General features: G+C 53.9%; 1 protein-coding gene across 1 annotated transcript in view; it reads left to right on the forward strand.

The window, feature by feature from the left end:
- The first annotated feature begins 5,007 nt into the window (after positions 1-5,007).
- The window catches only part of LOC114068193 (fibroblast growth factor 18-like), a 34,183-nt gene continuing 23,687 nt past the window's right edge, over positions 5,008-15,503 (forward strand). The window contains exons 1-2 of the mRNA XM_027904112.1: positions 5,008-5,323; positions 5,618-5,654. Of these exons, the coding sequence (XP_027759913.1) occupies positions 5,292-5,323; positions 5,618-5,654 (69 nt within the window). The 5' untranslated portion in view covers positions 5,008-5,291. The remainder of the gene's footprint in view (positions 5,324-5,617; positions 5,655-15,503) is intronic.

Raw genomic sequence — 15,503 nt, forward strand, 5'->3', positions numbered from 1 at the left:
CTGGCTGATGGCTGTGTCACCTTTATCCAGCCTCCAGACTGGATAAACTTCACCTCTTTCCAGCTGGGCTTTCCAGTGGTGATTAAATAGCAAATATTTCTCGGTGAAACAATGGGGTCGTGCCACACCTGCACCTCAACAGCGCCAGTCTCCAGGCCCCAACCCACCCAGGTGCTGGGTCACTGCAGGGGATTGAAGCTTGTATTTAGGATTGAAGTCTCTGATTGCTGGTGCCATCCCCCCTGGCTGGCATGGTGTGTTGCAGTTCATGTGTTTCAGCTTGGTGTGGGATTTGTGGGGTTTACAAAGCACAGCTCAGTGGTCACAAGGTGAAAAGTGTGAGCGTAGGGCACCCAGCAGTAAAAGCATTGCTTTGGCTTCTTTTTTCACTCTAGTGAAGGAAAGCTGCTATGCATGTTCTGATAGCGTTTCAAATGCTTGGTGTGGGAGTTCAGCATTTCTGCCTTGGCTGTATTTACACCTTTCTTCAGTGTTTCAGTTGGTTCCTTCCATCTCCCTGTGCTTTCAAAGTCCAGGGGAACAGCATAATGACTGCAAACACACCTTGGGGCTGTGCTATGTCCCAGGCTCTTCATCTGTCTCAGGGCTTGCTGAAATCCCTGTGTAAAAGCTGTCAACGAATGGTTTGGGTTGCTTTTGTTCCTCCATAGTTCATTTATATCCAGGAGAAAAACTTCAGTGTGCTAAGACTGAACTTCCACCTGGAGTTAACTGGTGAGTGGGCCTTCCCTCTGCCTCTTGGCATGCAGGGAAATCTCTGAGCTTCAGGGGCTGAACACCAGCAGCTTTCCAGCCTTGCAGCTTCAGTTTGATGGCCCACGGGTCCAACCAAGGCTGCACCACTCCCAAATATCCGAACACCAAAGGGCTCTGTCTCAGGGAATGCATTTGAATCTACAAAATGTGGGTTGGGTTGGTTTGTACCACCTGCTCTGTTCTCCCATGTGTGAGTATCCATATGTGAGTGGCCACACTGATGACTTACAAAAGGTTTGCAGAATTTTTATGGGAATTTCATTTATATCAGGAGTCCAGGGAAGCCATGGAGATGCTTTGAGGGCTGGAGCACCTCTGCTATGGAGCCAAGCTGGGAGAGCTGGGGGTTGTTCAACCTGGAGAAGAAAAGGCTCCAGGGAGACCTGAGAGCCCCTTCCAGGGCCTAAAGGGATTCCAAAAGAGCTGGAGAGGGACTGGGGATGAGGGATAAAGGGACAAGGGGAAATGGCTTCTCACTGCCAGAGTGCAGGATTAGATGGGATACTGGGAGGGAATTCTTCCCTGTGAGGGTGGGGAGGCCCTGGCACAGGTTGCCCAAAGAAGCTGTGGCTGCCCCTGGATCCCTGGAAGTGTCCAAGGCCAGGTTGGACGGGGCTTGGAGCAACCTGGGCTGGTGGAAGGTGTCCCTGCCCAGGGCAGGGGTGTGGAATGAGATGATCTCTAAGGTCCCTTCCATTCCTGACTGTTCTTCACCATGTTCCTTCTGCAAGACTGTGGCTGAATGTGATGGTGCTGAAGTCCTGTCCTCCTGGGCATCAGTTCAGGGTTGTTCTGAGGTGGCTCTTCTGTCAAATGGTGGCAACTGCAAAGCATATCTCCTCTCTCCCTGTCTGCCCAGGCTATGTGGTAGAAGCATTTCTTACCTTGGGAAGGAATTGCCTTTTTGTGTGTAAACTGGAGAAAGACAGAACATGAACCCCAGCCAGTCTAAAAGTTGTCTTTGCTTTTACTGGGGGTTTCAATTGCAGAAACCCTCTTCTATCTGATTTTCACCGAGGACTTACTGAAACAGCCCAAGGCTGGGGATGCAGATGACAGGAGCAAACAGCACGCAGGTTTGCTCACCAGTGGCAGGGCTGGGATGTAGAGCTGAACTTGGTCTTTGTAAAACATCAGCCCAGGTTTTTTCATTTTAATTTCAATCTTGGTGTGCCAGATGCAGCAGGGCCAGATCCTGGGCTGGCCTTTCCTGCTGGCTTCTCATTCACATTCCAAAGGGGCGTCCAGGGGGGTGGGAAGGTTTTTCCCACTCAAGCATGCCCTTAAGTCCTTGGCTCCATTGAAAGGGCTTCATGCTCTGTGAAATGCCCACTCCTCGTGTGATATGGACCACTGGAGCAGGGCAAGGGAAGCTCATTTCACCAGGGGCACCTTCACTGCCCTGCAAGTGAAAGGTCATGCAGCTCAGACTTCGATTTGAGCTGCTGGAGAGAGGCCACTAATCCAATAAGCCACTGTAGGATACAGCCTTCGTTCAGGCATTTGCAGGGGTGAGCAGGAGGCAGCAACCCTGAGAGCTCCCAGGGACACCCTGAGCTGCAGGGACCAACCTGGCCTGCATCTTGCTCAATAAAGTGTTGGGAAGATGGAGCTCTCAGGACCCTGCTGCACCAGCCTTCACACCTGGAGCACGCTGTGTGAGAAACAAACAGCTTGAAAGGTTTTGCAGTGAGCATCGGCTGCTCTGCCTGGGTGTGTGTTGGGAATCGGATCACAGGGCACCCCTTCAGCAGTGGAGCAACGCTGGGGAGCTTTTAATATTTCAGAGATACATATATATGTATACACACATTTGTAACAAGGTGCAGCTACATTGTATTTCTGTATATGAGATACATACGAGCTGCCACATCTCTATTCTGTGCCCATGTGTGTTCTTCGAGGCTGGTAGCCTGAGACTGACCCAATATTGGTATTATTCTCCGGGTAACTATTGGGATATTAAAGATTAAAGAGTTTTTCCAGACTAACGAGGCATAAAACACAGATCTAGTTTAAATAAAGAGCTCGTGTGATTGCAAATAAAATAACTGAGAAAAGAAAACCCCCTATGTGCCCTCCCTAAAACAATCCCTGGTGTTGCCCTGGCAGTCTGTGCTGTTTGAGGTGTCCAGGTGCCTTCTGCCCTGTGTGGATCCAAGTCCCTTGGCCGCAGTTGGGTTACAGTGGTCACTTGGTGTGTCAGTGTGGGCTGGGCCAGCATCACCTGTGATGAGTTTTTCCACTCGGAGCTTACAGCTCTGCTGAAGCTGCTCTAACTTTCCCTGCTGTTATAAATGTTAGCAGCAGCTTCAAATTCCTTTTCCAGCTTTTCTGCTTCCATCCAGGTGCAGCCACCCTGGGCCAGCTTGGGCATTGGGCAGAGCCTTTTTTTGGAGGCAGGTGATGAGGCTGCCACGATGGGAAGCCTGAGGAGCAATCAAAGCTCGTGCTCACAGGTGAGTACGAGTGGCTGTGAGTGTCACAGAGGAACGACACTCTGGCTTTGCAGAGCTCCTGTGTGTGCAGGAGCTCCTTGGGCAGCAGGTGCTGGACTCAGTGAGGGCTGATGCATGTGGAAACGCTGGGCTTGACCCCATGCTGTGGGTGCCTCTTCCTGTGGCTGACTGAGCAGCACCCTACAGTGTAAGATGGTCTAGGATGGGCTTCTCCTGCCCAAAGTGCTGCCACAAAGTCAGGCACTGGGGGTGATTAGGAATATATGGAATATTTTCACATCTAGGCTAAATACTGTAATCTTGCCAGTCCCCAAATTCTGTTTGTAACATTCCAGAGCAGGCATCTCAGTGAGCTCAACTTGTAGGGTTCAGATGGTGGCTCTGATGGTCTTGGGCACCTGTAAAAACAGCTTTCAGCTGTGGCAAGGTGCTGTGGGACCGCCGTGACAGGGATGCCTGGGGCCTCTGATGTTGGTGACATCAGCAACTGACAGCAGTTTGGATTTATTTTTTTTTTGACTTGCAGATTCAGAAGACCAGGAGTGTGAGTCTGTTAGATAGATGCATGTTGGTGCTGGAGGTTTTATAAGGGCTTAGTTTGGTCACTGTTTTAGAACTTCTTAATGTTTTCTGTGCCTCTTGGGCCTGAAACTATGGGCTGAAAAAGCCTGTGACTTGGTGCCTGAAGGGTTGCCAGTGCTGAACTCCAGAGATTAAAGATGTTGCTTGATTTGGGGCTGAGGGTGCCGAGGGAGCAAGTGACTCGGTCCCTGCAGCAGTGGGAGCAGCTGGGCCCGACATCCTGTGCCGATGCTGTTATTCGAGTGGAGAATTTGGAAAGCTCGGAGCTGTGAGCTGTGGTTATGTTCTCACTTAATAAGGTGTTAACTGACGTTGGGCGCTCTGTGGAGAGTTCGGCTATGCGTGGAGGTTAACGGTTCCTGGCATCTTGTCTGCTATAAACGAGCTTTCAGACACGGGGAAAGAGTTACCGCACACTCTCAGCGTGTGAATTTTTTTTTTTTCTTAAGATAAAAAAAAAAAAAAAAAAGAAAAAAAATCCCGAAACCCATCAAAAACCCCCCAAAGGCGAGGCGGGGGCAGCGCGGCTCTGCGGGGCCGGGCGGTGCGGGGCGGCGGAGCGGCCGCTGGAGGGCAGGCGAGCCGTGCGGAGCGGGGGCACGGCCGAGCCCGCACCGAGCCCGGCGCTGCTCGACCCGCTGTCCGCGCCCCGCCGGGGAGCGGAGCCGGGCATGGACCGCCCGGGTGTCCCGGCCCGCGCCGGGGCTGCCGGGGCCCCGCTGCCGCCCGCCCGGGGCCGGCCGGGACCGGGACGCGCTCCGGCCCGCTCGGAGGTAAGGGCGGAGCGGCCCCGGAGCGGAGACACGTGTTGTAGGAGCGGAGCGGGGCAGCGGCCGCCGTGGTGGGGGATGCGGGCGAGCAGCGGCGCCGCCCGCTCCGCCGGGCCGGGGAGGGCGCGGGGAGAGGGAGCCCCCCTCCCTTGCTCATTTTTTTTAAAAAAAAAAGGCTTCCCGGGCCGGCGCTGCCCTCGGGCCGGGCGGTGCCCCCTCCGCGCAGGCGGTGCCAGCCCCGGGGGCCGCCCGGGCGGATCCCGCCTCCCGTTCCGCGCCCCGCGATGCCGCCCGCCCGCAGCGCGGAGCGGGGCGCGGGGCGCAGCCCGGAGCGGGGCGCGGCGGAGACGGCCGAGAGGCTCCATCCGCCCGGCGGGGCCGGCCCGGCCCGAGGGGGCGCGGGGGGGCACTTGCTGATGATCGGAAGTTACTGACAATAAGCACCTTCATCCCCCCCAAAGGCGGAGAGAGAGGGAGAGGAGGAGGAGGAGGAGAGACAGGGGGAGAGGAGAGCTGATGCCTGACGAGTCACTCGGCGGAGGCAGAGCGGGCGGTACCACAACTTCCCGGCGGCGCGGAGCGGCGCGGAGCAGCGCGGCGCGGATCGGAGCTCGCCGGCCGGATCGCTCCCATGTCAGCGCGGCGGCGGGGGACTGCGCTCCGCTAGCGACCAGCCACCGGCCAACCCCCTCCTCGCCCAGCGATGTATTCACTGCTCTCAGCCTGCACTTGCCTGTAAGGATTATGACATATTTCTAAATATATTTTTTATTGTTATTTTTAATTTTTTTTATTTTTTTATTATTATTATTATTAAAAACTTTCATTCTGGAGGCTCCGGTTGCATTTTCCTTGCAACCAGGTGGTAATTGGGACCCAAGCCTTTCTATAAGCGGAGCATCGCTCTGTGCCCTTTAAAAAATTGCAAATAAAAACAAAGCAAAAAAAAAAAAAGGCAAAAACATCCAACTTTAACCATTTTACCACATCATTTGATCTTTTGTTGCTTTTTTTTTTTCTCCTCTCCAGATGTTTACATTTCCTGCTGCTGTGCTTTCAGGTACAGGTACGTGTCCTTTCTGTCCTCTCTCGCTTTTGGTTGTAAAATAGAAACAAAGGCGGCGTGCTGACCTCGAGTGCCAGGCAGGTTTGGCTGGGGCTTTCACTTCTAGTTTTTATAGCCGTATTAAACCGAGCCCCGCACCAGATGCTGGAGTGTCACTTGCCCTGGACCGGGACTGCCCCTCGCGCTCCGCTCCCGTTCCGTGCCCGGTTGTGGCTGTGCCGTGCGGGGCTGGGGAGCAGCCGGTGCGCCGGTAGCCTGCCGTAGCGGGATCCTCTGGAGTGCATTAGCCTGGCTAATGATGTGAGAGGGAGTGCTGGACTCTCCTTGCACAATGTTGATTGATGCACTTGCCTTGGAAGAGCAGGCGTTCTCCTGCTCGCCCTCCTTTTTATTTTTTTCCTTCTTTTCTTCCCCCCCCCCCCTTTTTTTTTTTTTCTTTTTTCCTTTCCCTCTTTGGGAACTTACTCCCAAAAAACTGATACTTTGAAAAACACGAGTTTCCCTAGCCAGGAGAAGGAGGCTGTGTGCTCCCTCCCCATTATTCAGTAGAACGCCGTCCAAGTCAGCTCCAGCCTTTGATCCTGCCTCGGCAGGAATGAAGCCGTTGGAGGAACACCCTGAGCGGCGAAGCTCTGCAGCCCAGGCGCCCGCGGGATGGGGATGGGGATGAGGATGGCAGCTGCCTCCCAACAGCCCCCTGGCCACACACCTCACTGCCTGCAGGGCTGGGCAGAGCAGGTGCCACTGCTCCAGTGGCTCCATCCAGCCCACCATCCCCCCGGGACTGGGGGATGCCCGTGCCACCCCTTGGCCCCGTGTGATGTGTTGGCCAGGGCTGCACCTGCTAACCCTTTCCAGATGCCCAACAGCAGCAAGGGATGGTCCTGGATGAGCACAGCCACAGCCTCGGAGGGGGCTCTATCCTTCTGGCTAAGCTAAAACCCAGACCAGCCCCATCCCCTGGTTCCCCACCCATCAAAAAAATCCCCGGTCATGTTTTTTTTTTTTTTTTTCCTCATCCCCACCAAAAACTGCAGCTCGAACCCAACACCAGCAGAGCCTCCCCCAGCGGAGCAGCCTCCTCAGCAGGAGAGGGATCCACAGCTGTAAATTACCCTGCGGTTGGAAGGTGTTTGCTCTATTTCTCTGGTGCATTTTTTTTTTTTTTCAAGCCCCAGGAATAACAGGCTGCGCAGGGCTCGCAGCGCCAGCACCCTTTGCAACGGGGAGACATTTTTTTGTGCTTGTGCGGTAACTGAAGTTAATCAGCCCTCCAGCCCCCTCCCTTTCCCCCTCCCTTTGGTGCTTTTAGTGAATCAGAAAAAGTTTGGCTGGATGCCTGGAAAGCACTTGCTAAAATCTGATCTCTTACTTCAGCAGCCTTAAAACAAAGTTATTGGCATTTATACAGTTGGAGCTTGCAGGCTTCCAAAGCAATAAAATAATAAAAAAAAAAAAAAAGGAAAAAAAGGAAAAAAAGAAAGCTCTGCGCTGCTCTGGTGCTATTAGAACCATACTTGCTCCGTGTCGTGCTGATTTTGCAGCATTCTGTGGGATGTGAGGTGGGGATGGCTGCGCTGGGCACTCCGGGGGTGTCCTGGCTGCAGCTGGAGGGCAGCGGAGCTTGCTGGGTGTCACAGTGAGAGTGGAGCTCCTTCGGCGATCAGCGTTGGGAGCCAAAACATTAGATTAGTCATACTCGAGGGCCTTCGAGTGAGTGTTTACAGTATTAATGGGAGATGAAAAGATGTGAATGCTGTAAGTTTTTATTGCCCGTTTTGTTACACTTTCTTTCTGGATTTATTCACGGGATTACATGTTTTGAGCCTGAATGGGAACGAGGGATTATAGGATTTCTTTCATAATGATCAGTTTGGGTAGGAGTTAGCCTTTGGTGAACTGGAGTAAATTAATGCATCACTTAGGTTTAATATTTATTTAGTCTAAAGGAAGTTGTTTAGTTTTGCTTAAAGGGCTCTGTGTTGTATTGGAGAGATTTAAGAGCTCCTGAAGTGGATTATATTCTAAGGCCACCTTTCGCCCTCCCGCTCAAGCAGTGATCTGCGGGTTGTCCCATGTGTTACTCTTAGAATTACACTCCTCTGCTGCTGCCTGTTACCCTGTGGCTCTGTGTGCAGAGGTAGGGATCCCTCCAGCGTGTGTGGGGCTGGAGGTGTTCTGGGGCACAACACCACGGCTTGGGGGTTCTGTATCTTCTTTTAGTTCCTCGTGTACGAACCTGCGGCGCGTTGACGTGTGAGCTGCCTGCAGTTGGTGGTCGGTGGCTCATTGCTGGCTGAAAACTTTCTTGTGGACTCCAAGCCCCCTGCACAGCTGCTGGTGGGTGACCCGGTCAGGGGCAGCATCACCTGTGGGCAGGTTGTGGCAGCACTGGAGGGGCCGTTCCCCAGCCTGGGCCACAGGGAGATTGAAGGGTCTGGAGCTTCCAGGAGCAAATTTAGACTCCTGGATGAGTTGGACTCCAGGGCTTTTCTGTCGTGTGACATTTCCACCAAGGAACATGGGGGTGAGCACGTGCTGGGTCAGAGGGGAGCACTGCTGGTGCAGCACACCCCTGGGAGCAGCCCTGTATTCACAGAGCTGCCTGGAGGACAACTCATTCACTGATCCCTTCCCCTGCAACAGTAATAGCCCTGTCTTGTTTTCCTCTCTTGCATCTTAGGAAGTTCCTCTGCTGCTGGGGGTTGCTGCAGTTCCAGAGCAGAGATACTGGATACCCTTGGGGACCCTGGAGACAATAATTTATTTATGCACATTGTTCTCAGGGATGCCCTTTCATTGATGGTTACTGATCTCTCCCTCTTATCACGTGCCTTTAGCATCCTTCAGTTTATTCTCCTGCTATCTTTTCTTTCTTTCAGAACCAATTTCTCTTCCATGTGCTTTTTCCCTCTGTATGTCTCAGGGTGGTTTTGGGTTTGGCTTTGGAGTCAGTCTCTGCTATTCAAGCAGGTGGGAAAGGCCAGGAGCACCTTGCACAGTTGGAGGGGATCACCCAAGCTGTGCCAGCTCTGGCAGCACCATGACCCTTCGGACACTGGGCCTGGGGACAAGGGAACCTCAGAGGGCTCCCTTTGCCAGGGCAGGTGGGGGCTGGAGGCAGCTTCAGTGTGGGCTGAGCAGTAGGATGCAAGGTTTTGAGTGCTGTCCTGGCTTGCAAGAGCTTCCAGCTCTTCTGTCCCCGCAGCACATGGTCAGCCAGAGCAGGGGGCGATGCCGGTGAGGGGGCTGCCCTGGCTGTGCTGTGGAGCACAGGGTGGTCCTGCTTCAGCCTCTTCCCTGCCCTGATAAACCCTCACCGTGTTCCTCTACACGGAGAGCATCTGTCTTAGATTATGGAGGGGTCCCTGATAGGGCCAAATCCTTTGCTTTTATGGCTCTTGTAGGTTAAGATCCAGCTTTGGAATCTGATCCAGAAGCAAACAGGAGGTCAGAGGAACGCACAAGGCAGCACTGGGCTATTTTCACATCTGCTGGTGTTGTGTAAGAGGAAGGCTGTCGTGCACCATGCCAATAGCAACTTATGTTTCTCCTAAGCTCCTGTGCAGCGACAGACAGTTATTGTTTGGGGCTTTGTAAAGTGAGACACGGAGAAGTGTTGCTTCCACACGTTCAGTGAGCCAGATCCTGCGGTCTGGCGGAGCTGCGCGCAGCACATGTCGGAGGCGTGAGCCTGCTGAGCAGCTCCCTCCCCTCTCCCCGCCTGCTGCTCCACAGCCCTCCTTCCCAGGACAAGGAAGACGAGTGGTGAGTGCTGCCAAATGGCACTGGGGACACTTGTGGAGAAGCAAGGGGTGGTTCTGGTCACAGCCTGCCCGGCCCGCCTTGCCTGGCTGACCCTCCTGCAGGTGTGCAGCGGTGCCACAGGTCCCTGCCCTGCCCTCCTGGTGACAGTGCTTGTGATGGCACTGAGGGCAGGGTGCTGGACTGTGCCATTCTCATGTCTACCCTCCCTGTGGATGGGAACCTTCGCCCACCTTGGGTGGCACACAATGTCTGTTGTGGCACGGCAGCCAAGGCTGTGTGTACTGCCAGGGCTGGAGTTTGGGCATCACCACGTTGCTCCTGAAGCCTGCTCTGTGGGACAGGGTGGGTGGTACCTCGTGCTGCTCCCGTCCTCGGGGTCCCCTGCATGCCAAGGCTCAGCTGGGCCCAGAGCCCTGGGGCTCCCAGGATGGGTGATCTGTGCCTGCCATCCCTGCTCAGCCTGGACCAGGACCACCAAGCCTCAGCACGGGATCCCTGTGCCAGCACCAGCCTCCTGCTCTGCGAGGGTGTAGAAGTCATGCTGAGAAGGACGGAATATGGCAAAGGTGGTCTGGGAAAGGCTGGACAGCTCTCTGTTGATTTTTCTGATTGCACCTGACAATTACTAGGCAGTGAGAAGACCAGGGAAACTGCATGAGCAAAGCCTGATTTAATTAGCAGAGGAGCTCAGCGATGTTGAAGTGCATGACCCCATCATGGGCCAGAGTTGATGAGATGGTCCACAGCTCTGGCTCTGTGCTGCTGCTGGACTCAAGACACACCTGCTGGTGTGGCTCTGCTGGCTCACAACCCGCAGAGGCAGAGTCTAGTTGCATATTAAATCGTTTGTTCCCGTTTCAAACCCCCTTGCTCTCCAAGAAACAACCTTGCTGTTTGCCACGAGGGATTTTTGTTCCCTGCTGCTGACTCGTTGCACCCTTCTGTGAAGTGCTGTGTCCTGAAGCTGCCCCTCATGTCCTGCTTCTGCCTCCTGATCTTTGAAGAGCTCAGGCCTGTGGAGGAAGTGGACACATGCTGGAGCAGTTGCCTGGGCTGGAAGCCCTGCTGAGTGGCACTGGGCTGGTGCTTGTGCTGATGCACACCTGGGAGAAGTGGGAGAGACTGAGATTAGCCTGGAGTGAGTGCAGATGTGGGTCTTGCTCCTACAGGGGTGGGAGTGTGGCTCTGTGCTGGCTCTGGCTGCCTGCCCTGGGCATGCTCTGCCTCTGCTTCTGACGGTCCCTACAGTGTGCTGAGGCAGGTTTTCTGCCAGAAAGACCCCTCAAGCCCATGTTTAGCAGGAAGATGTGCAAGCGCTGAGCTGTTTCTAGATTCCCACCCCAGTGACACAAACTTGAGCTTCTTTAGCATTTGAGGGCCTGGGTGTGCTGTGGCAACGAGCACAGCATCACCCGTGGGTGTTGCTGTGACAACGGGCAGCAGAGCAGAGCTGCTGCTGGGAGGCTTCATTGTGCACCCCAGTGTGTGCAGTTTGCTTTTCCAAAGCTCCAGAGACACGCAAGTTGTTCAGAGAAGCAGAGAAGGGTGCGGGTGTTGTTGAGCAGAGCACGCCCAAGGGGTACCTGTGAGGTGCAGATTTCCCCTGTTCCAGTAGCTGGATGCAGCATGGTGGTTGCATTTAATTTCTGGTTTGCTTTCCTTGATGCAGCTGGATGGAGGCAAGTGGTGCAGGGTTTGGAGTGCTGGGGGGTTTTTCAGGAGGGATGGCAGCTCAAACTCAAAACTTGGCCACAGCGTTGTGGGGCGGGAGGAGAAAGAGTGGAACGGGCAAAGGAAGTGTCGCTGAAAACCCCGTAGGTGCTCTTGGGATGTGGTGATTCTGGTGGTGGGTCCTTTGTTGGGAGTGACTTCAGGGGGCTCAGGTAGGATGAACAGCACTGGGAGGCTTGAGCAGCCCCTCAGAATATTTGATTTTGCTGTCAGGTGATGGTGCCGAGCTGGTCAGCCGGGTGAGTGCGTCTCTCTCTCTGCTGCTGAGCTCGACAGAGACTCCCCTGGGACTGAAAATCGTGTTTGTGGATCTATCTACTCCCAGATCTTTGGGAGTATTTTTATGTATCTCTTCCTTTCCTTAGGAGTTGGGAAAACCTATTGTGCTCTCTCCTCTCATCTCCTCCCTTGCTGAGGTGCTTTGGCTTCATTTTCCCGCAGATTTGGGTACTGGAGAGATCAGTTGCGATAAGTGCAGGTGAAAAATACATTCAGGAAACATCAGGATGGGAAAAGGGAGAAGAGGAGTGGCTGCTGTTGTTGCCTGGGTAGGGGTTGGTGAGGAATGATACCTGCTGCCAGGGCCTCTGCCTGGGGGTCTCTGCCAACTGCTCTGGCCCTGGGAAGGCTGGGGTAGGTTGTGCTGGGGGAAGCCCTGGGCCCAGGGAGGCACCAAAACACCCTCCTGCTTGGGAGATGCACCTTCCTGTGCTCTGCTTCTGAGGTCAAGGGGCTTCCACCTGTGTATCTGTGGCCCCAACAAGTCTGAATGTGATTTTTTTTTCTTTTTTTCCCTGGGTTTTTGTGGTTTGATCACCTGCTGTGCTGTAACAGCAGGTACCAGCAGAAATTACACAGAGCTGTGCGTTGTGCTGCCTACCTGGTATGTCACCTCTGTGTCCTGGTACCTCCCCAGATGTCCATGGAGGATTAGGCATCCAGTGAAGCAGCTGGAGGGAAAGCATATTAAAAAAAACCACCAAAAAAACCCCAAATAGAAAAGACTGTCTGGCTCTGCCAAAGTATTTTCCTATTCCCATTCAGCAGCCTTGCCATAGCATGACAAGAAAGAAAGGGGAACAGAGAGGAAGGAGGGGGCTTAGCCTGTCATGGTCTGTGTGCTTCCCTTTGTGTGAGCTCCTGGGGGGCTGCAGTGGGTGGGAGCCAGCGTGCCAATCTTCTCCCTCGGCCAAGGGCAGGCTGCAGGTCTCTGTCCCTGCTGCTTCCATGAGGGGCTGGGTTCCCTGGGCAGCCCTTCCACAGCTCTCTGCCTGCACAAACAGCTGGATTTTGGGCTGAACCACCTGGCAGTGCTGTCCATGTAGTGACAGCACATTCTCCTCCTTTGGTGGACTCTACTCACGCCCTGCTCACTGCCTGCATTTGCCTTTTTGTGATGTTACCATTGATTCTGCTGCAGCCCGTGGAAAAGGGATGGTGCTGCTGGGAAACCCAGAATACCTTTAACCTCCAGGCCTTGGGGTGCTGTAAGAGTGTCTGCTGCATCCTCCTGCACACAGCTCCTGTCTCAGTGCTGCTCCAGCTCTCTGGCTGTAGCTGGGTGGGTGCTGTTGAGTTTGCTGGTGATGCCAGCTGAGATGAATATTGCTTTGGAGGGAGGGGGAGGAAAGGGGAAGATCTGAGGCTGGGATAAAAGCCTTGGGATAAAAGACTTCAAGTTGCACCAGGGCAGGTTTAGATGGGATATTGGGAAAAAATTCTTCAACAAAAGGGTGGTTAAGCACTGGAACGGGCTGCCCATCCCTGGAAGTGTTCAGAAGGTGTGTGGATATGGCACCTGGGGACATGGCTTAGCAATGGGCCTGGCAGTGCTGGGTTAACAGTTGAGTGAATGATCTCAGAGGGTTTTTCCAAGCTAAATGATTCTATGATAAGAAGCAGGCAGTGGGAAACAGTTCAGCACAGCCTGCTCACTGTTGTATGGCTGATGATGACGGGAGATGAGGTGGAGTCCAGTCTGTGGGCTCACCCGCACAGAGATGGAAAATGGGGCAGGCTGGGGGAGCTGGAACTTGCCCCAGGCACAGCCAGAGCCTCCAACAGTGGCCAGACTTAGGGGCTGGGTCCTAAAATAGCAAGGGGATGGCCCTGAGGGGAAGCAGGGTGGTCAGGGGCCAAGTGCACCCTGTGACTTCTCTTTTATAATACAAATCATGTTGAGACTGATGAATTGGTGCAGGTCCCAGGGAAGTGCATATTGAAGGGATACAAATACTGGGATGCAGCAGTTAATGCATTGCTCTTCCTACAAGGTATTCCCAACGCTCCTTAGTCCTCCCAGTTCCTTTTTCTCCTGCTGCATATTTCAAATCCCTTTCTTTCCTTCTAAAATACTATCTTTGGCATCATTTTGAAGGACAGCTTGTTAAAAAGCTGTTGTATCTTTTGGAATGCCCTGAGCTACTCTTGCACAGAGATCCAGAATTAACAGGAAAACGCAGGGAGCAGTGGTGAGCCTGGTAAATAACTGGGCTGTAGCACGTGCACTGGGTGTCTGTGGGCATGGCTGGTGGGATGGGCACATAAATTAGCAAATGGGAAGAAGGACATTATTAATAGAAAGGCATTTTGCTGTTTCTCTGATGCTTTTTTTGAGGAGAGGGATTGTCTGGAAAGGTACTGCGATCACAAGGACTGGGATCACTGCCTTGCTGTCAACCCCTGGGTCAAACCATCTGCTCGTGGTGCTGCGCTGTGGCTTTTCCCATTGGAGTGTTGGATGCAATCCTGATCAGATAATCCTATTTCCTTTTCCAAGTTGCACTCAGATCATAGGTGGAATTTGGCTGGGTTATGGGAACGTACAAACGAACAGCGAGGGGAGTGTGTGCTCCACCTCCAGCCTCGTTCTCCAACTCTAACATGGAAGCTGCTTTTGACCCCCTTAAGCTCCCAGGCCCTAAGGTTATGATCCCACATGAATAGCATCAGTCCCTCAGTGTGAGGCTGTACTGTAAGACTGTGTGGTGCAGAGTGCTATTGATTAGCTGTAAAATAAATTATGATCTATGTAGTGCAGGTTTCTGACCCCGTGGTCGCGACCTTGCGGTGATTGGGGAGATTTCTGACCAGCTGAGATCGGAATTGCAAACAGCCCCCCAGCAATCAATAGGGAGCCAGCAGCTCTGCTGGCTGAGGCCTGTTACGGGATGCTGCATGCACGTGGCATCTTCATCCCGGGGAGCAGGCAGGTTCTTCTACAAACTTCCCCTGAAATCAGGTGTGAAACTCAGTGTTGGGAATCCTGCTGTGTGACCAGCCAGCCTGACCACGGGCCTTGGGGACAGGAAATGTTGTGGTGCAGAAGGGGGGTGTGTGTGTGTTACCATCAGGGGCTTTCAGTGACCAGCAAAGCTGGTACATCCCAGGTTGGAAGGGAGGAGTGAGGGCAGCTCTGCCTGGCAGTGCTGGCCAGGCTTGGGCAGCGTGGAGGGTCTGCCCTGCTTATCACAGAAGCACAGAATGATTTGGGTTGGAAGGGACCTTAAAGACCATCTCGTTTCATCTCACTGCCATTAACCAGGTTGCTCCAAGCCCCACCAAACCTGGCCTTGAACGCTTCCAGAGATGGGGCAGCCACAGCTTCTTAGGCCCAGAGCTCTTCAACATCTCAATAAATGACTTGGATGCAGAACTTTAGGGGTTCTGAGTAAGTTGGTGGATGATACAAAACCAGGAGGAGCTGTTTAGTCCCTCGAAAGCAGGGAGGGCCTGCAGAGAGAATGGGACAGATCCAAGGGCTGGGAATCACCAACCATGGGAAGTTCAACAAGGGGAAGGGCCAGATCCTGCCCCTGGGATGGGGCAACCCCGGATGGATGGACAGAGAGGGAATGAGAGGCTGGAAAGCATTGCTGGGAAAGGGCCCTGGGGGTGCTGGTGGGTGCCAGTTGTCCCTGAGTCAGCAGTGCCCTGGCAGCCAGGAGGGACATCCCTGTCCTGGGGGCAGCAGGGAGGGGATTGTCCCGCTCTGCTCTGCCCTGGGGCATCCTCACCTCAATGCTGGGGCAGTTTTGGGTGTCACAATATAAAAAAGGATCTAAATCTGTTAGAAACTGTCTAAAGGAGGGACATGAGGATGGGCAAGGACATGGAGGGGCCATGCCAAGAGCAACTGAGGACATTTGGCTTGTTTGGATGGGGAGGAGGAGACTGAGGTCAGACCTCACCGGGGTCTGCAGCTCTATCTCTGCTCTGGGTGAGCAGGGACAGCCCCCAGGGAATGGCTGGAGCTGTGTCAGGGCAGGCTCAGGGTGGATCTCAGCAAAAGGTTCTTCCCCCAGAGGGTGGTTGGCACTGAACAGGCTCCCCAGGGCAGTGGGCACAGCC

Source organism: Empidonax traillii, unplaced genomic scaffold, assembly GCF_003031625.1.
Source record: "Empidonax traillii isolate 1590-97213 ecotype Southwest subspecies unplaced genomic scaffold, ASM303162v1 scaffold1014:size492293, whole genome shotgun sequence".
NCBI classification, from domain to species: Eukaryota; Metazoa; Chordata; class Aves; order Passeriformes; family Tyrannidae; genus Empidonax; species Empidonax traillii.